A 21,066-nucleotide genomic window follows, 5' to 3' on the forward strand; every position below is an offset into this window, starting at 1 on the left:
TGGTATCTCTGTAAATTGCTGAACATCAAAAAGGGATAATAAAGAATATGCTGCACAGCTCTACCTGCCCTCCAAACCTGTCTGTCTTCCTTGGGTCACCCCAAACATTAAGTGCAACATCTCTCTGTTACACAGCTTTCCTTTAGTGCTGTGGTTTTTTGGTGTGCACGAATGTATTTGTGTCCCAAAGCAGCTGCAGAGGAGCAGTGTGTCAGCAGGCAGCAATGTTCATGAGTGTGCATGCACAGTGGTCATCAGTCCACAGGAACAGTTCTGGGCTGAGGAAATTATGCTCTTGGGAGCTATGTTCCTAACTCCCCCAAGATTCTCCTGAAAAAAACTCCAGCTTTTAATTTGTGGAATTGCACAGACTGGTGGCAGCAGGACACAAGCAGGAAACATGAGAAAACAGAAAAAACCACAGAGATGCTGCAATGTTTGGTAGTAAGTAGGTTCCCCCCTACCCAAGGCTTCCTTCTGAGGGTTGCCACCACCACCTTCCACTTGGTTGGCCTCACAGACCATCACCCTGCATCCTGGGGGGTGGCAGCAGCCAACAGGACATTTCCTGTACCTTTGCACAGCTCTGAGGTTCCTAAAGCTGCTCCAGACTCCAGAGAAAGTGTGTGAAGCCTGTTCAGCCTGTATGGAGAAGCTGATGTTGCCTCAAGGCAGGGAAGGGACATAGAAAGCACCAAGTGATCAGCCAGCTGTGGGAAAAGTCAGAGAAAGAAAGCAGTGAGCTGGCTTTGCCCTGGTCTCTGGGCATCTGCATCGCTCTGAGGCTGCAAACCACTCGTGGCTTGTCTGTCATCTCCTGCAGGGCAGAGTGGGTTGTGTAGGCCACATAAAATGCATGAGTCCCAGTCTGGTCCAGACTGTAAAACTGGTTTAAATGAAAACAGATTCGGGCCCTTCTTGGACTGTGGGCAGACACCATCTCTGGGATGTCGCAGCCCCCTCTGGGCCTCTGTTGGTGGCTTGGTTGTCCTTTTGCTGCCTCGATGGAGCGTTGGCCTTCCTCCCATCCATGGCACAGCTCCCTGGTTTTGTTCCTTTGCTGGGTGACCGGAGAAGTGAGTGGCAGCAGCGTGGTGAGCTGGGGCAGGGCTGTGACAGCTGGGAGGGAATGCGAGCCTCAGCTGGCAGGCTCCCTGCGGAGTGCCGTCCTGTGTGCCTGGCGGGGCCGTGAGCCCTTCTCAGCTGTTGGCTGCAGCTGCCATGCCAGGGATGCCAGCGATCTGCCTTCAGGTCAGGACAGGCCCTGAGGCTCGCTAATCCCTCCAGGGCAGCCCCGCGCTTTATCCCAAGTGGGTTTGAGCTGTTAATCCAGCGGGCGGGCCGGTCTGGCGGCGCTGGCACATGTGCTGCTCCCGGGGAAGGTCAGCTGCTGCCCCGGGCCAGTGACAGAGCACTGACAGAGCTGCCATCCCCAGCCAGGCCTCTGCCTGCAGCCCTGAAAGCCTCTCCAAATCCTCTGCAGTTCTGGGCCATTTCCCATGCAGCTTTCAGTGCTTTTTGTCCTTCCTTAGTTTACAACAAGACGTCTCTTGCTTCTCTGGTGACATTAGTGAAGGCGGGAAGGATATTGATCTTGCATTCTCTCATTCTGTCTTATTATACACCCGGGTCACAAAGTAATTTATTGTAAAGAAGCAGATGGTGTGAAAATATGACTGTTCCTAAATTCCACAGCATCCTAGCAGATGCCATTTTAACCTTGACCCGTGTTTTTCTGTAGCCTGGCTTATCTGGCTCAGGAGAAATTTCAGGAAGTTGTGCAGAGCAAAAGGGTGCAGCTTGGTTTTTCATTGTTTTCACTGCTCCTGCTTGTATACGGTGCAGGAAAACAAGGGGAAAATATCCTTTTGCTGGGAGCCAATCCCATGTTTCTTGTAAACTTTGAGTTCAATTAAGCTTTGATGAATTGGAAATTGAGGGAATGCAGAACACATTGCAAGAAGCATGGTGTTCAGTGCAATGCATGTGCTTCATGTTTGGCCAAAGCTTGTTTGCTTCTCCTGCCTCCTTCAAGTAATTTCACTAGCATCTATATATAAATGACTTGCCATGGCATACATCAACTCTGAATAAACAATTCTCTCTTTGTTCAGGAATATTATTTTTTTCTTTATAAGTGCAATGAAACTTGGAAATACTTCTTTTCCAGTCAAATAATGTTAATTATAATACATTCACATAACATATGTTACATCAGCTGGAAGCCAGGCTGCTTTGTGAGCTGTCTGGAGGGCTCTAATAAATTAAATCAAGTAAGTCCCCTTCGTTCAGTTTAAGTTGCTCTTCCCAAGTTATGACTCCTTCCTCCTAACTCTTTTATGACTCTTCTCCTCCTTCCCAAATTCTCTGAGGATGTTCATGCTCTCAGAGGAGTCAGTAGATGACTTTGTATACCCACCCTAATTTCCAGTTTCTAACAATCATGACTTTTTTAATGCTAGTGGCAAATGCCCTTCTGTGAGCCCCATGATAGGCTCACCAAGTCCTGGCAGGGAGATGCAGGGAAGAGCTAGGGGCATTTCCTCATTGAACAACAGCAGGAAGATTTGCTAAAGCCTGTCTTTCAGGGCTGTCTGGGTTTTCATGCTGTGATACACACTCCCTGTACACGTACCTCTGCACTCAGAAATGCCTCAGTCAAGGCCAAATACTTTGCTGAAAATCTTGATTCAAAACTTGAAATGGGGGCAGCTTGCTATGTACTAACAGTGGATGACCCTCCTACTTACACATTTTTGTCATATTTATTTGAGCAACTTCAACTTACAGATGTATGGAAGTCTTTGTTGTCAGATTATAAGCCTCTGTAGTCCAATTCATTTCTCTTCCCTGTCTCAGGCAGCACGTACAGCTGTCTCATCTGTGTCTGACTCACCTGATGCCACAGCAATTGCTTTCAGGACAATCCTGAGAATGGACAGTCAGCTACAGGTAGGAAATTTGGGATGCTGCAGGCAGAATCATGGGTGGAGGTGGTGTTGTCCTATGAGCAGCTGCCATTCCCATTGATAAATGAGGGATGCTGCTGTGTCTTGGGAGCAGTGGGCACATGCAGTGCATCCTGCTGAGTGGTCAGACTTGTCCAGTACAGTCTCTGCATATTCAGTGATTTTAGTGGTCACACAGAGGTGGACTTCACAGCAAGTGTCCTTCATGTCAGGTGTTTTTGGACCACCTGTGCAAGTGCTGAGTGGTTGTCCAGACTCTGCACAGTGTCACCACTGGGATCAGGATGTACCAGACTTAACTCTGAACACACAGTCATTGTGTAGGGTGCTTAAACAAAATATGTCAATCCACTACAGGCTTCCCCATTCAGTCCTGAAGCTGGTGCTCCTCAATGCATTTTGGCACTGATAATCATGTGGCCATAGAGTGGGTTCAAGCAACTCAGTGGTGAAGCTGAGTGTGCACATAGACAGGCACCAGTATTGATACTGGAGAGGTGATGGGAGCAGGCAGGTGCAGGCAGGGCTGCTCCTCTTGACAGCAGCTCATGTTTAGATTGGCATAAACCAGCCATGGCACTGGATTCTCAGTGATTCATGTGGGGTTTTAGCATGTTGGATAGCCAAGATAAAAATAAGGTTGAGGCTCATGCTTTGATGAAGCTGATGAAGACTTGAGACCAGAAGACAAATTCCTTTTTCTGTCCGGTAAAGAGGACATAACTGGGATACTGGGACAACTGGTAGTTCTGATGGAGCTGGCCTGGACACAGGGTAGACTAATCCTTGCCATGAAGAACCAGGATCACCAAACCTTAGGCTGGACATATGTGGACATAGAAATTGCACCTGGTTTAAGACATCTGCTGATCTTCTCCTAGATAAACTTTCTGACCAGGCCCAATAAAAGGATCCTACTGATCTCTCACAGCTGTAGCATACAAGTACAAAGTTTTTCCAAATAGCACATCTGGTCCTTAGCTCAGGTAGTGAAGTTTTGGTTTGTGGTGCTCAAGCCTTGCTGATTCTCTGTCTCTTCCTTCTGTGATGACCCCAAAACCTTTACAAAACTTCAGCCTATCAGTGCCTTTGACTGGACCTTCCCTTGACTTTGGGGGCTTGGAGGTATCCCTGGGCTTGCCATCTAACAACATGATGTGCAAAATGTTAATCTTGGTCTGGGCTGTATTGGGGCTCTGGAATACTCTGTCTTCATAAATATTTCTCTTCCCTTGTCCTTTTGGAAACTCATTTCCCTTTACTACCTGTTGTATTCAATAAATATCTTTCCTTTAAAAGGGACTACCCATCTGGCATCTGGGAGAGAGAAGACAAAGGAAAGACAACAAGTTGAGTGCTGGACTGTGGGTCAAAAGTTTAATCTGTAAAATCCTAACACAGAAACATGCTGAAAAAGGGAAGGAACAGGAGTGAGAACTGGGAAAACTGCTTCAGGCTGTTGTTTTCTGGCACAATGCCCAGCAGGCACTGCACCAGGCAGCTCAGACCTGAAGCCTGTTTTCCCTGTTGTGTGCTGCTTCATTTTCTGGGCTGGGACGACATCTGGCTGGCATATTCTTTTCCACACCCCTGGATGAGTGCTCTTTTTATCTAGTTATTGCAGTACTTGGCATTAAAATATAGTGAATTAGACTATAAAGTAGCATAAAATCAGCTTAAAAATAATGAGGCTTAAGTGCAGTTGAGCTTTGAGTACTTTTTGTTTGCCCTCTGTGACATATACATACATACAATATGATGTCCATATTTTCCTGCATTTTTCCATGACTGTAAGTGCTCAGAAGTCACCTTAAGAATAAGAAAAAAAACCAACACCAAACAAACCAAAGTCACAGCAAAACCAACTAAATAAAGCAAAACAAACATAATACATCCATACCTCTTTATTGAAAAGTCTAGGAAACAAAATTGATTAACACTTGTTATTATAAACTCTCAATTTAAAAAATAGGGTAATTAGCAATAGAAAGTAGTGTGAGATGGTGGGAAGAGAAAAATCACAGAAATGGGGAAGGAGACTCATTACCTTCAAGAGATTGTTCAAGCCCAGTAACAAACAGGGGCTGTGATGATGTAACACCACACAGTCCTCTCCAGATTTTGAGTATTTTCCCAGTGTCTGGAAAGACTTCTCCCACTAGCAGAGAAGGGTCCTAGATGAACAGAATGCAGTCTGGAAACAGACACCACTGACTGTAACACCCATCTACACCTCCAAGCCAGTCTGTGTGCTCCTGCACTCACCGAGTTGTACCAGCACAAGGAACTTGGGCTTAACTTCTTTCACTTCCTCCTGGGTTTCTGCAGCACCTTTGCATAACAGCCTGTTTCAGTTTCCACTGACTCTGTTGCAAATCTTCAGTCTATCTCAGCAGTGTAAAACCATTTTCACAAAACCTGGTGGTTTTATACAACCTGAAGCAGAGGTACTGTGTGCTGGCAGAGTTGTTTGATGTCCAGACTGCAGGCACAGGTCTGGGAGCCATGTGTTAGCTCAACCTGATTTTTTCTAGCTGTAGAACACTAGAAAAAACACAGCTATAAATGTGAGGGTTACACACCAATAACTTCTCTGTTGGCCTATATATCATTATTACTTCTCAACACAATAATAAATCTTTTTGGCTTTGCCTCTTACTGGTAGAATGGATAAGCTTAGGTGAAATACTTCCCTTCCAACTACAGCAAGAATATAATTCAGTACCAATGACAAGTTAGCACTATTAATACATTAAAAATTGTCCTCTGTGCACATGCCTACAAGTTAAAAACATACTGTAAGAAGATTGGAATGGTACCCTTTAAGAGTGTAGCCACATGCATAGCAGCTGTTCTGATATCATGTGTCAGCATCTCCCTGTTGATATTTGCTTAATTATTGACTCATTTGTGAGATTAATTAAGCATTGGAGCAGCCTGCTTAGAAGAACCATGTGCTTTCCACCACTGCTGTTTACAGGACCTGCATGGATAGCCCTGACCTCATGGAGCAGGAGGTTGTGCTAGAGGCCTCCCAAAGCAGCTCCAACATGAGTGTTCCTGCAGTATTGTGATTCCATGCTTCCCAGGCATGGATCTCATGTTCTGAGATTCTTCCCTGCACTTTCCAATCTATGAAAATTCAGCTGAGGCTCTTCATCCTCTGTTATTCTTATAAAAAGGAAAAAGAAAAAAAAAACATTATGTGCTACTGAAAAACAGTAAAATGTGATGTGTTTGTGAGTTTTTAATGGGTTCTGAATACAGATATATGTATTTTGCTTTTCTGCTTTGGAGGAGCCTATAAGGGTAGGGAAGCAGTGAAAAAAGGAAGAAATATATAAGGAATATATAATTATATATAGCATATAATATATGTGTTATCTGGTGACAGCTGGAGGTGTGATCTCCCTGTGAGAACAGTCTAGAAATGACTGACAAATCTGAGTTTCACCAGCTGTGATAGTTCCTCTGAGCTCAACACCGCACAGTGATTGCTCTCCTGCAAAAGCAGCAGGCAGAGCTATCATTAAGTGTGCTCACCTACATGCAATGCCATGTCATTTAACAAATTAATTTTGAAGATCCATTGTGTAAGGCCTTTGAGAAGACTGCCAGGTGCCTCAGTATGAAATAAATTAAATATATGTGTGTGGTGATACTTTCTTTTGCTTTGGGAACTTCTCTGCCAAAAATCCTGTCCTAGTTTTAGTGCTAGCTTTGGATGTTTTCTGGTTTATTTCTCTGGGCTTTGCTATATCCTCAGCCATTTCCTCCATCAGGCTGTGCCTCCTCTTCTACAGCTCCTTTGGGAGTGGTAGGGGCCTGGGGACGTCACTTTGGGAGGCAGCACAGCCTGATGTGGCAGGAAGAGTTCCCTGTTCCTGGTATTCCTGCCACAGCCTGGCTCTCACTGCACCCTCACAGCATGTTTTTTCTCATGGTCAATGTATTAGTGCCTTCTAGAGTCCCTGCATTCTTCCTCTGGGATTAGGGGCTTTAGCTGCTCCCAGCCCTCAGCCTGGTAATCCATAATCAGATTTCAGCCTTTTAGCATTTCTCAGAGCAAACGCTATCTAGGATGACCTAAATCTGATGTTCTGTTCCTTTAGGGACCATCAATTTTCTATGTTCTGTCTCCTAGTGCATGATCATAGCTCATCAATGCCACATTTAGTGTCATCTCAAGGGTCATCATTTCAGCAGCCTCCTTAACCTCCTCCTTTTCAACCAGATCTCTTTGGAGGAATGCTGACCACTTATGGTTGTCTCCTGGTACAGAGGTTTGACTTAAACTACCTGACTTTCCCATTGATCCTGATGCCTCCTACTTCTGCTGTTCTATCCCTCCATTCCATGCTGCCAAACACTTGGCATGTCTGAGGGATGGGATGTCATGGGGAGGGACATGGACAAGCTCCAGAAGTGGGTCCATGGCAACCTCATGAATTTCAGCAAGGCCAAGTGCAGGGCCCTAGTGACAGGACAAGTGCTAATGGTTTGAAACTGGAAGAGAAAGGTTAGATTACATGTTAGGAAGAAATTTTTAACTGTGAGGTTGGTGAGACACTGGTACAGATTGCCCAGAGAAACTGTGGATGCCTCATGTCTGGAAGAGTTCAAGGTCAGGTTGGATTTCAGCAGCCTGGTCTAATGGAGGGTGTCCCTGCCTTTGGCAGAGGGTTGGAACCAGGTGATCTTTAAGGTCCCTTTGAACCCAAACCTTTCTATGACTCTATGGTTCTTTGAGGGAGTAAATAGAAATTATTGTCTGTTGTATCTGGGAAATGCAGAAGCCTGTCCCTAGGAAGTGTTTGGCTCAGTAGGTCTGGAAAATGCTTTGAAAATTTAAAGCAAAGTTCTCATCCACATTTACAGACCTAAAGCATATTCTTCTCAGTTTTGAGAAATTCAAACAAAAACTTAGAGGTTCTCAAACTTCATCTCAAACTTGATGCAGTGTGAGTTCATATGGTGATGGTTTCATCTCCTGGATTTTTCCCTGTAGCTGGGAGGCACAGGAGGTAATGTGTGTGCTGGTTTGTTACCTGGATCTCCATGAATGCACATGCAAAGCTGCCTTTAAGTAACTAACTCTGAGAAGGACACCTGCAGAGGCTGGTGAGCCATTAGATGGCAGCACAGATAAGGACAACATCCATCCTGCCTGGTGCTGCTCCAGGAAAGCTCCTCCACGGTTTCAGCATCCCCAAGGTAGCTAGTGGGTGAAGAATTTTCACATTACGTAAAGCAAAATAAATTAAAACCTGTAAATGAGTATTTTCATATATTAAAGCATATAAAATAAAAATTACCCCCTCCCTCCAAAGAGTGATGGCATGTATTAAGCCTGAAGTTCTTGCAGAATTTCTGAATCATTTTATTCCTTATCCTTAAGCATACATAAATTCAGCTATGCTGGCTAAAACAGCTCGTTTCTTGATGACATGTATTGTAGCTTATCACCTAAAAGCTCTTCTAGAAAACTCTGTCACCAGCCATCTCAGCTCATGGCCTCATGAGCACAATATTTTACATTACTTTCAGTTTCCATTTGAGAAACTCAACAGATACAGCAGGCACTTAGTAGACCCTCAGAATATTCCAGTGGCACTTCAACTAATTTCATTTTTTAATGGAAAAAGAATCAAACCAAATATAGAGGAGATATAATTTTCTTTTTCAGGCTGAATATCTAGCTTATTACTATTTTTGCATTGTGTTGGCTTAAAGTTATATAAAGGAGACTCAAGGTGCTAATTGCATACCTGTAAGCTTGACATTTGAGCTGTCATCTCAGAGTCTTGCCTGATATCTTGTGAGAAAGCCATGCTTGAGAGTTGTCAAAGTGATGAAGTTCATGAAAGTGATGAATTTTGCTATGGCAGAGCAAAATTCCTACCTTCCTGTGCTTGGATCTGACAGGGGAATCCTGAATCTGTGTAACTGGCAATGTAGCTGATGGTCAAAAGCATCTTCTAGTTTAAACTGTGGAAATACTTTTAAAAATATGTGGTTGTCATATAAAGAAAACTTCATTCTAGCATATAGGATTTTGACAATATTTCATTTTCCCCCATAGAAATTATCAACAATTATATATTATTTTGCTTATTAATCATCCTAATAGCGATATTAGGCTAACATAAAGCTACTTTGCACTTGACAAAATCAGGAGTAATAATCCATGTTGTTATACCAATTTAAGACTGGTTTGTGGAGGTGATTTCAGCCCTAGCTTTTTGGACCATCTTCACTCTAGGCTGTTTTCCCAAGTGACTGAGCTGATATTCAAACTTGTAGGCTGGTCTCACACTGCTGATCTCAGGAAGCTTTGCAGCAATTTTTGGAGCTGTTTCAGAAGGAGAAGAGCTTTGTAGTGTCTCATAGGCAATTAGGGGCCACCTCTCCTCTTGGGAGTTGGTGAGTACAGTGTGTCTGCCTTTCTCCCTGGAGGTTTGCCTCTTGCAGAGGCAGTATCCTCTCATTGCTTTGTGAAGTGGAAAAGCTGTGTAACTGCCCCCCACCCGCTGTGGGGTTATGAGACTATCTGGAAGAAAGGAAGGCTATATCACTTTACTTTTAAAATGCAAGAGACATTTCAGAAGGCAGCATAAGGTAACACTAAGCAAAAATTTAAGAGAGACAGATGGGTAATAGGAAGCATCACGTCAGTATCTGATCACTGCAAGCCTTGGCTTTTTGTTTCCAGCACCATGACACAAACATTATTTGATCTAAAGGGAGGAGAATGGGTTTTTAAACTACATCTTCTACCTTCTGCAGAATTCCAGGTCTCTTCTCAAGTTATTAATGTAGCCAATGAGGATCACAGACCAAGGGGGAATGGCTGCAAGCATATGTGATGTGTGCAGGTACTGCCAGCTACTCCAACAGCCATTCCATCCTGCACAGAGCTCCTTGGGAAGGAGAAATGTGTAAATCTCTTGACTGTAGCTCATGGGGAAAGAAGTGTTGCTTTCTAGCACTACCTCAGAACCTGTTCAGCATATGGCTGTCTTTTCAATGTGTAAACTAGTTAGGATGGATCTAGGGTGGGTTCTTTATTTATTTTAAACTGTCTAGATCTTATTCCATTTCAAATGCTCAGAGAATTGGATGAAACTACTAAAACTTTTAAATGTTTGAAGGCTATCAGACTAGCAGGGAAAGCAGACAGAAAGCTGCTGGGCCCAGCATTACATTTTCCTCCCTAGAGCAGGGAAAGATGGATGGTGTGAGGGAAGCTGATCTGTTACTGCAATCGAAATGTGTCAGAGCCTGGGAGTTTGGGCATCATTAGAGCCCAGTCAGAGGAATTTCTAGACCATCTTCAAATGCAGGTACTGCTGCATCAGCAGCATGGAGGCAAATCTAGCATCTCTTTGACAAGGAAGTACTTACCTCTTGCTGATGCAAACTCTGGAACGATGTGACAGCCCCTGATGGCTCCAGTGTACCTCCATGTGGTGAAATTAGGGGGTGATCAACTTCTGAGCTTCACTGTGTCATCCAAATCACTTGTTTGGGATTTCCAATTTATTTATAAATAACTGAAATGCATTGCCTATAAAAATGAACAGCATTCTACAAACCTGGCAGTTCTCTATTTAATCATAATTAGCTTATAAATAATTACACTCTTCTTTCTCTTACTATAAACCAAGTTTTATATCAAACAGAGTAATTAGGAACTTCATATTGTTGCCCACATATGGGTATGTAGGCAGGTACCAGAGGGTGGAGATGACTTACCAACAAGGCTCTACTAGGAATTCCACCCATGCAGGCAAAACCCTGCTCTCATTAAGGGATCCCATTCTCCTTGGACTTTACACACCTGAGGGATCTCTGTAGGTACAGATGTGTAGGAGGTGTCCAGGCTCGTGTTTAGGAGGGTAGTAATCCCAACAACAGCTGCCCTTCCCAAATGAGCTGGATAAAAGCACTATCACACTTTATTTTAGTGTGCTACAAAAGTCATTGTTGAACTTTATTAGGTACTTTAATACCAAGCATACTTTGAAGTAACAAAAAGTATTGTTATTATTACTTTTACAGAAAATCAGGTATTTCAACAGTTTTCTTTAAAGTTTGTTGACTTAAAAAGAAATTACAATTGACAAGTTACAATGGAGTGGGATGGGAAAGTGGTAACATTTAAAAAGATAAAACATACTGTTCTTACTGAGTCAACATTTAATGATGTACATCCTGGTATGTCTCTGCTTCTGACTGTGTACAAGTTGTACATATTCACTGAGCTGCCCTGACAGGGTTGCTATGTCTTGTGATGACACTTTTTTGGCAATGTTTATGTATATTTAGAAAGGGCTTTTACATTGCACCATCACCATGATGCTAAACAAAATAATATAATACAGAGAAACCCTGTTTTGGTGATTTCTGTCACAGCAGAAATGCCATGACTGCAATAATGTGGGATAGAGGTAAACTCAAGGAGCAAATGAAGATGGTGATATGAGAGCACATCCACATAACAAACCCTTTCACAGGCTTTGAGGTGTGAGTGTGGCTGTGAGCCAACAAGAGCAGAGAATGAGGATGGGCTTCACTGAGACACCACTTAACAGGGACTCCTGAATGCATCCAGCCCCTGAGGATGTGCATTTTCCAGCTGACACTGGCTGGACTAATCACAGATTTAAAAACCTGTCTGAAGTGGGCCCTTAAATGAGTTTATGCTGTCTCATGTGTGAACAACTTGATTTTAGCCTTCCATCTCCTTCAGATCAATAGCAGATACTGGGAAGATGTTTATGTTGGTTGGTTGACCAGCTAGTGATGGTCCTTTAGAAGTCAGGAGAATTTTCTACATCCAGTTAAAAGAACAGATTGAGATTTTAAAAAATGTAATTTATTTTTTTTAAATGCTGCCCAGATTCACACATAAATTTGCTTGGCTGACACCCAAGTGAAGTCAGTGCCATATTGGTACCTTGGTAGTTAGATAGAAAAATTATCTAATTCCCTGTATTCATTTACTGGCAGTTTGCTTAAAGATAATTTTTCTTTCAAAAGTAAAATATTTTTTTTGAGATTCATGCATTAAATTCTGGAATAATTTGTGTTGTGCAGTCAATAGTTAAAAAGTAGTTTTAACTCATTTTTGCCTAGTGCCTTCAGCATTTTGGATTATTTGGGATGAACACTAGTAACTGATTGTTATTTAGCCATTTCCCCTGAAAGCCAAGGAATGAAGCAACAGGCTTAAAAAACCCTCCAGGAATCAGCAGTGCAGTGCTCATTTGGCACTGGATTCACCTGTGAATCCAGGAGAGCCTTGAGCCATGCAGGGAGCAGGGTGCTCATGGCCAGTCCTGAGCCATGAGTCCTGTGCCTTGCTGGGAGGGTTAGGGAGGAGCAGAGAGGGGTCCCTGCCTGCCTCTGTTGCTCTGTGCTCTTGCCATCCAGACCCTTCACCAGAGCTCTTTCTTCATATTCTGCCTACTCCTGTTTTACTTCTCAGTGGGTTCTGGATCTGAGAGTGCTTTTTGGGACCTGGGGAGGGAATCACTTCCCCACCAGTGCCCCAGGGCTATTTGCATCCAGCCCTCACATGGGTATTTGCAACATGTATTTTCTTACTAGTCTCTTAATTTTTGTATTGAGTTTAAACTTAAGGGTTTATTGAGTTGTATTGAGCTTAAACTTAAGGCCAGAAGGTCTCATTGGATCACCTTGTCTGAGTGGCATTAGCATGGGCCAGAGAGTGTCACTCCACAGTTGCATGGCAGAACAGGGAGAGGAAACACCATTGAAGTGAGCAGCACTGTGTTACATTTCAGGGGTAAATTACTTTCTCCTATTAAAAAGAAATCAAGGGCTTTTATTTTGTCACTTCAAATACAAACAATTCTATGCATCTTGGGAAATTATAGCATTATGATATTCAGTCAGACATACCTTAGAGTATATATGCTTCATAGAACTAGAATATAGGTCAGAAATAATTTATGAGTCTTAAGTTTGTTACAGTCATATTAATTGGAACACATATGCAGTAAAAATTGAGAAGCTTTACAGTTTTAGTCAACTTATACAGTGAAGTAAATGAGGTGCAGCAATGTAGCAGTAAAAGTTATGCTTTTTCCACTAGGTGATGGAAACATTCAGAGTCTATAAATGCTAATTTAAGAGAGATGTCCTAACAGCTTCTTGGCTACTGGGATAGGAATAGTCTGAAGTTAACTGCCTCTCTACTGTGAAAGATTTTAAAGCTTTTTGCTTTCTGTCCGAATAAAAAAATGACATTTACAAACCTCTTCAATGCATATATATTACATATGTTTATCTAGCAACAACTACACCCCTTTTAATTTATTCCCCAAATGTGACTTTTCATGCATGTCTTCTGGATGCTGTATTCAGCAACAGTTTCTAATGAGCTGGTGTGTAATCCATGATTGCATTTCTCTTCTGAAATCACTTCCATGTCTGGCTGATCTATGTTTAGAAGGTGATGCTTATCCATCAGGCATTTTTGCACTTGTCAGCATTCTTCTCTGTTGGAGGCCCTTTCCCAAGCTTCTTCCCATTTTAATGTTGATGTACAAAAGCTGTTATTCATTTGTTTTGTGCTCATTCTAGTGAGGATTGGCTTAGTAGGACTGTGGAAAACAGAGAAAAGAGAAAAGCTGTTTTACTGCCAGCAAACATAAAGATGTTCACGCTGTGCTTAGCTCAGAGCAAGCCTCTGACCAATATTCTAATGCACTTCATTATATGCATTTCTATTTGTCATGAAAAGTGAAAAATTTAATCTGCAGATAGGATTTGTAATCTGAAATTCTCAAAAATAATTTTTCATCAGCTAATAGACACAGGAAGTCAAAATAATGAGATGATTTCATCTAAAGTTTGAGCAGCATGAAAATAAAGATACAATGCATATGGGGCAAGAATGACATTTACTAGATGAATACCACGAATCAAGGTAAAAATCTGACATTTCTGTTCTGTATCAATTACTTCCTTCCCTCGAGGACACAATCCACATTTGCAAACATGATAAAACAATACCTTGTGTTACATTTCAAATGAAAACAGAGGTGTGGGGGATTGTTCAAACCAAGCTCTCCCTTATAAACTGATTCTCACTGCCCAGTTTCCATGTTCTTAGGCAGGGCGCATACAGGCGAGGGGACAGGGGCTGTGCTGGCACTGGGAGCAGGGTGACAAAGGCTCCTCCTCTTGCTGCAGGTGTCACCCCCGAGCTGCTTCAGGGGCACCACTGAACCAGGGCTCAGTGAGGAAATCTGTCTGCAAGATCCCACACACAGGCAAAGGTGAAAGCCTGGCTGCCCCAGCATTGGGCAGTGAACAGGAGGTGCTTGCACCAAATGAGCTCTGCCAGTTCACCATTAGCTAAACCCTCTCAGACCCCTGAGACCAAACCATGAAGTCCTTTGTCAGGCAGCCTCTCCACTGCCTCCTGTGAAGGGGTCACTGCTCAGGGGGTCTTACAAAACCACAGCCTGGGGGAGAGGATGGTCACCTTCATCACAACCCCATGTCTATATCGTAACACCTCTGCAAGAGACTGGGGTTATCACTGGTTTTGTGACAACAAAGGAAAAAGACTGAATTTTATTGTGAAATGAAAGCAAACAAAGAATTACAGGACTAGAAACACTTAAAAATATTACTGTAAGGAGACTGAAATATTTCATTTCTCCCCCCATATGACATGGAACAGCCATCTTCTCCCATTCCCTCAAATTCCCTGCACCCTTGACTTCTGTGGTCACCTTGGCCTGCAGCTAATTCACCCCAGACCCAGAGAGCCTGATGCCCCAGGGCATCCTAAAGCCTGGGGTGGTATCATGAACCAGTGAGCCTGGTGCTGGCAAACCCTTCTGCCACAGATCTTGGATGCCTGCTTCCCCATGGAACTCCAAAAAACCAACATTTCTCAAGCAAAGTTTGTTTTGGAGGAAAATTTCTGACTTATTCAGCCTGTATCTATAGTCCAGATTTATTTTACAATACAATTTATAATTGATGTTGCTGAGACTAGAAATTAGAAAATAAGTATACAAGAAGCATAAGGTGAACTATGGAGGGCACTGAGAAAGAAAAATGAGTCAGTTTTGTTTGTGTTAAAAAATGAACATGAAATGTAATGTTCACTGTGGTAAAAACATTTCTGTGATGTGAGTATGTAATGGGATGGTAGTTTCCAATTGTAAAAGAAAGCTTGCCATTGATAGCTCCATGAGCTTCCTTTTACCCTTTAAAATATGTAGCAAAAATGAAAGACAAAGTGTGTATGAGAAATAGACATACTTGTGATAAATAAAATCTATTAAAAAAGGTCTGAGTCTGGAGCTTTGGTGTATTTTATAAATGTGTTTACTAATGTTATTAATGTGGTAATTAGTAATAGAGGTAAACAGCACTACCAAATAAAGTGAATGAAAAAGTGCCTGAGCCTCTAATGGGGTTATTTGCTAAGTGAGATAAGGGGGTTTGTGAGCCTCTTAAACAATCCAAATTTGGTGAAACTGAAATTTGGAGAAAGATAACATTGCCTGGTAAGGAACATGTGCCCTGACAGTCCTAGGACCAATCAAAGCTTAATAGAACTGAATGAGCCATTTCTTTCAATTATTTTTAAACATAATTTCATGTACCTGTGTTATTCAAATCTCTAACATTGCTTATTGGATTTCCAGCAGCACTCAGTGTTTCAGCAGTAACACACTAAGACCTTTATTAAATCTTTGGGCAAATTTTGCACACAGTTATTATACACATGGAAATGAAATTTAACAAATGCCATAGGTGCTTAGTTGACAAGACATAAGTAAGTTATTCACATGCAACATCTCTCAGTCTGTTTTGTATCACACCACAGACTTTTGGCTCTTTGAAGTTTGTTTTCTTGGAGCTACAGTGCTGTTGCCTAGAAATCAGTTAATGAAAGCAGTCTTCAGGGAAGCTGTATTGCCCAACCACCCAGGTACTCTGCTGTTAAATTCCCTATTTAAAGTCTTCAAAGGCTGCCTGTTAGGCTGACCTCACCACAACAGGTTTACCACTCATAATTGACGCATTCAATTAGGGTAATCACTTCTGCTGACTGCAGAGCTGGGGTACAGTCAGCCTGGAGGGATTTACAGCAGTTTTAGTGTTTATGGACATTTCAGAAAGAGAACACTGAGATTTGTTTGTGGCAAAGATGAATCGCAGAGAGATTTTCAGGTTCTCCCTGCCAAGTTATAAAAGACATGCTGAATTTCAGATGGTCCCTTCTATGCTGTTACTGTGAAGTCAGTAAAATGCATAGTAAATATATAGAGAAAGGCAGATCTTCTAGGTTTGGTTATATGTTATCTCAGACAACTTTAACCCTTTACACCACTAATTGTCACTGGCCATATTGAAATTATCTTAGCCATGAATTTGACTGGCATCTAGAAAATAAAACCTTTCCAAGTGTTAATCTTTTATTGCTGACTCCAAACACACACAACTGTTTTGCTAAAGAGCAACTGGCATTTGTGGTCACGCCAAAATTGGTACAGTTACAAAACCACATCAGCTGGCACAAAGCCATAGGTTAATGAAGTACCAGATGTTTCCTCCCAGGACCTCCACAGGATTCCTCCAGCCTAAATATCATCTCTGCTGAATGCTGGCACTGTGGTTGGTGTATGGGAGGAGATGAAGGATGAGAGAAGCATTGATGCTGAAGCTCTGCATTTGAAAATAGACATGCTGAGGCACCTTGGATAACACTGCTGCCTGGGCTGTAGGCCAAAAAAAAATTGGACAAGTTCAGTTTTAATGAGGTGTTGGAGTTCTCACCTTTCTGCTTATAGAACCACAGAATTATTAAGGTTGGAAAAGACTCCTAAGACCATCAATCCCAACTGTTAGCACAGCACTTCCACATTCATTCCTAAACTGTAACTCCAAGTGTCTCATCCACACACCTTTGGACACCTCCAGGGACAGTGAATCCAAGACTTCCACGGGCAGTTTGTTCCAGTGTCTGCCATCTCTTTTGGTGAAGAAATTTTTCCCAATATCCAATCTAAACCTCCCCTGGTCCAACTTAATGCCATTTCCTCTCATCCTGTCACTTATTACTTGGGAGAAGAGACCAACCCCCTCCTGCCTGCAGCCTCCTTTCTGGGAGTTGCAGAGCATGATAAGGTCTCCCCTGAGTCCCCCTTTCTCCAAGTTAAACATCCTCAGCTCCCTCAGCTTCTCCTCACAGGATTTGTGCTCTGGACCCCTCACCAGCCTTGTTGCCCTTTTTGGACACACTGATTTGGGTAGCTCCTTATCACCACAGGTAGATGGTTTTGTTGCTTACACCAGGTTTGGTGAAATTCTAAATGTATTAAAACTCCACTTGTAGCCACTGCAGCCCAAAATTCAAACAGCAACATATATTAATGGCCCAGACAATATCCAGATGTATATAATTAAAAGGCATGAAAGGCAGATAGATGGTCAGCTGCACAGAGTAGCCAATAACCCATCATCTCTTATTTCCTTGAAGATAGTCTCTTTAGAATCCATAGCAAACCCTATTTGAGTGGCCTGAGAGACTTATTTTGTTTTTCATATGATGAGAGAGAGGATTAATGTGTATTCCCATTTCCATACCTGCTGTGGGTGCCTTTTCCCTCTTGATGCACTGAGCACCCTTTGCCCTGGCCTCATGGGGAGATGCTTATCCATCATCTGGAGAGTGACCCTGGGGCAAATTGTGCTCTCGGTAAACAACCAAGCACTACCTCAGATCCTCTCCAAGAATCCTCATGATCCAAGCTGAAACTCTAGCACGTTTTAGAGAAGCTGTCACAGATCATACTGGAAACAGCTCTATGGCCAGGAGAAGAATAAATTGTGCTCTGCTGCCTACACCTGCACTGCAGCTGAGACAGGTGAGGAGGGTATGAGGCTGCCCTGTGGAGATGGAAAAAAGAATGGACAAAAATTCCCCAACTCTTTTGCTAGATGCTATTTTTCAATATTTCACTGTTCAACACCTTCTCAACAAAAGATGATGAATGACCTGTGCACACCAGAGCTGCCCAAGGCATTTCCTCCTCTTCCTGGCAAACCAGCAGGCAGGATCTGGCAACTGTCTGCTCTGCCAACTCTCACAGCTACCAAAGACAATCTGAATTAAACTACCAGGGATTAAAGAGAATGCACAGTAAACCTTGAGGAGTTACTAAAAATTTTACAAAATTTTGGGATTGAAATTGTGTGACAGTTTTGTCCATATGGCATTAGAGGAGAAGCTCATCTGAGCAGAAGGTGTGTTCTTCTGCTGTAGCACTTCCTTGCAATAAAACAGAATTGAATCACATAAAAAGATTTTCCCCCATTCAGTATGCAAGCCCTGTGAAACCAGAGCTGACTGGAACAGTGGGACTTATTCAATCTGCTGGGTGGCATCCTGCTCACCCTGTTAGTGACAGCAGCTGAACTCCTGGGTATGGCTTGTGGGAAGTGTTTCTAGGACTGTAGGGGATGGTTTTAGAAGCATTCAGGAAGTTTCTAAATGTGTGGCTCAGGTGTTTTTGCTGTCAGAAGGCTCAGTTCATGGCTGCACATGCACATTTCTAGCATGTGAGAGGATGCTGTGGTGTGCTCCACTCCCCTGCTTCAGCCCTAACCAGCAGTGGGGCTCTGAGGCTGCACCCAGCTTTCCCTGGGTGGGCTGGCAGCATGGTAGCCATGGGCTGTCTGGAATGATGGGCTGCATGCCAGGATGTCTCCTTGAGGAGGGTCACCTCTCAAAGCTGCTCCTTGAAGCTGAGATTGCTCGCTGCAACAGAACCCTGGTAAGTGGTTAATAGACACTGAATTTCAAAATCTTAGCTAGGTGATATAAAGGATTGATTGTGCATAAACCACTGAACAAGTCTGGGACTAGGACTAGCCACACCTGCACTTCTCTTTGAGGAGGGGTTTAAAACCCAAGGGGAGTCTTTCTGGACCTCATGGCTCAACAACAGGATCTCTGTCAGTTTTGTCTGACCTTGTCCTCTACGCAGAAAATAAACAATCTTGCCATTCAATGTTGTTAAACCACTGTCCCATTTGCCACTGAACTCTGTTAAATGGCAGTTTTATATCAATAAAATGCATTGGTGCTTCTCCCTTGTATGTTGTTGCTTCTCTCTTGCAGGTGCAGTTGCTTCCATGCATGACAGGTGGTTTCAGGGCCACAGGGGTGATGATGGACTGAACAGACAGAATGCTGTTTTATTAGACATTGCTTTCCGAGAAGAAACAGAAAAATGTTGAAGGATCCAGTCAAATCAATTTGCCAGGTTTCCAGCATCTCTGTACAACACTCAGCTGGACAGAACTTTGCTGTCAACTTACAGGCTGTCATTCACAAGAAAAACCCAGCACACTGTCAGATCTAAAGCTGCACTCCTTGAATACTTAATGCACTCAGTGACTGTTCTGCCCTCCCTGAAAGACTCTGGCCAATTCTTGTAGTTTTAAAACCCGATTTAATCTTACATTGGCTTTCCCCCTCTTTTTCTGTTTTTTGTGATGACTGGAACATGGCAGGAGGAAATGATGTTGGTTCAGAGGTTGTTTGGTTGCAGGCAGCATGCTGTGGGGGGAGAATCATGGACTCATTGAATGGTTTGGGTTGGAAGGGACCTGACATATCTTCGCATTTCAACTGCCCTGCCATGGGCAGGGATGCCTTCCTGTTAACCAGGCTGCTCAAAACCCATCCAACCTGGCCTCAAACATATCCAGGGACAGGGCATCTCTGGGCAACCTGTTCCAGGGCCTCACCACCCTGACAGTAAAGAGTGACACGGTAGGGATACATTATTGTCTGCACTGTTGATTTCTCCAGACAGAATGTTTTTTGAAGCTATTATGAAAATAAGCAAAAGTCCCCAGGATTAAATGTGGTTGTCAAGAAAAATTGATCAAAACAAGGCATTCAGCAGTGAAGTGTCACCACCTTATGCCAAAGTATGAAAGGAGACACAAAAATTAAGTCTGGAGCACCATGTGGATCAGGGCAGCCTAAAAATTTGTGTTCTTGACTTCCTGTTTTCTTCTAGATGGAAATTTTGAGAAAAGTGAGAAGATGTTTTGGGAGGAGAGATCAGATAGAGGTTAGGCCTGGAGAAGCATCTCACACAGCATCAGCTCTCTGACAGTCAGACATCAGATGCGAGGCTCTGGGAAGTCCTTGGAGAAGGACAGGGTCTTCCTGGGGTGACTCATTTAATCTTAGGATGGTTCCTGGATGGATGAGGGCTGTTGGCTTCTGTGAGGCTGTAGACCTGAATGAGATCTGAGAGGGACAAAGAGAGGTGTGTGGATCCTGGAGTTACAATTACCCTGCACAAAGTATTAACTGCATGCATGGAAGAAGAGGGGAGCTGCTGCCCATGCATGGAAGTTCTTCAGCCTGAAACATCAAATGATCAGGCAGTTTTGTAACAAAGCTTGGAAGATTAGGCCTGTTTGTAATAAGCAATCAGAGACTTAGTCTAAGCACAGCTTGAGGATGGGTATTTTTGATCCTTTTGGGGTGTGCCATTGTGCCTTCCTGGAGAGCAAACAGCTTTACAGAAGTGGGTCTGAGGTCTGAGATTCCAACCCCAGGTCAGGAAGGCTCAGAGAGATCAAACAGCTTGAGGACTGGCTGGGGAGGGATGCAAGCAGCAGCCCAGCCTGAAGGGAAGGCATGAGCAAAGCTACATACAGCAATCAGCTTGGCTCTCTTGTGAGTGAGACTGTGCCTGAAGGAGCAGGTGAATTTTGACTGCAAATCTTGTGAAATGGGGTTAGTGCAGATTAAAGAAGGCACCTCTTCAGAGCCTGACAGTTTTCTTATCACTGAAAGACCCTCCCTCAATTACTCCTAAATATAGCCAGTTGGCAATGACAGGCTTTAAAACTCTGAATATGGGCAGGCTCCAAGATTCCCTGCCACCTTTCCTAATCCCTGGCTCGGGTGGCTTTCCTCTGGTTCGAATGCAGCTCCAAGAATACAACATATGCATATTTATTGGTGAGAAAGGCAGGAGGAGAGTGGCAGACAGAGGGAAGAGACACCTAT

The 21,066-nt window shown here is 43.2% G+C and overlaps 2 protein-coding genes across 10 annotated transcripts in view; one reads left to right on the top strand and one right to left on the bottom strand.

The window, feature by feature from the left end:
• The window catches only part of LOC306800817 (uncharacterized protein), a 62,045-nt gene extending 42,268 nt beyond the window's left edge, over positions 1-19,777 (top strand). For 2 of the 8 annotated variants that reach the window (XR_013773917.1, XR_013773920.1), the window contains exons 3-4: positions 2,860-3,101; positions 3,654-3,762. Coding sequence is in view for 4 of the 8 variants with exons in the window: in XM_079303191.1 (XP_079159317.1) it covers positions 2,860-2,952; positions 3,851-3,934 (177 nt within the window). In the remaining 4 variants the exon portion in view is untranslated. Of the gene's footprint in view, positions 1-2,859; positions 3,282-3,608; positions 3,763-3,850; positions 6,197-19,149 lie in introns of those variants that run through there. The other 6 variants (XR_013773918.1, XR_013773919.1, XM_079303193.1 and 3 more) reach the window with 6 other exon arrangements.
• Positions 9,820-21,066, bottom strand: part of LHFPL3 (LHFPL tetraspan subfamily member 3) — a 228,923-nt gene continuing 217,676 nt past the window's right edge. For both annotated transcript variants that reach the window (XM_079303186.1, XM_079303187.1), the window contains one exon: positions 9,820-13,600. In XM_079303186.1, coding sequence (XP_079159312.1) covers positions 13,572-13,600 — 29 coding nt within the window. In that variant the 3' untranslated portion in view covers positions 9,820-13,571. The remainder of the gene's footprint in view (positions 13,601-21,066) is intronic.

The sequence above is a fragment of the Erithacus rubecula genome (assembly GCF_903797595.1).
Source record: "Erithacus rubecula genome assembly, chromosome: 4".
Classification (NCBI taxonomy): domain Eukaryota; kingdom Metazoa; phylum Chordata; class Aves; order Passeriformes; family Muscicapidae; genus Erithacus; species Erithacus rubecula.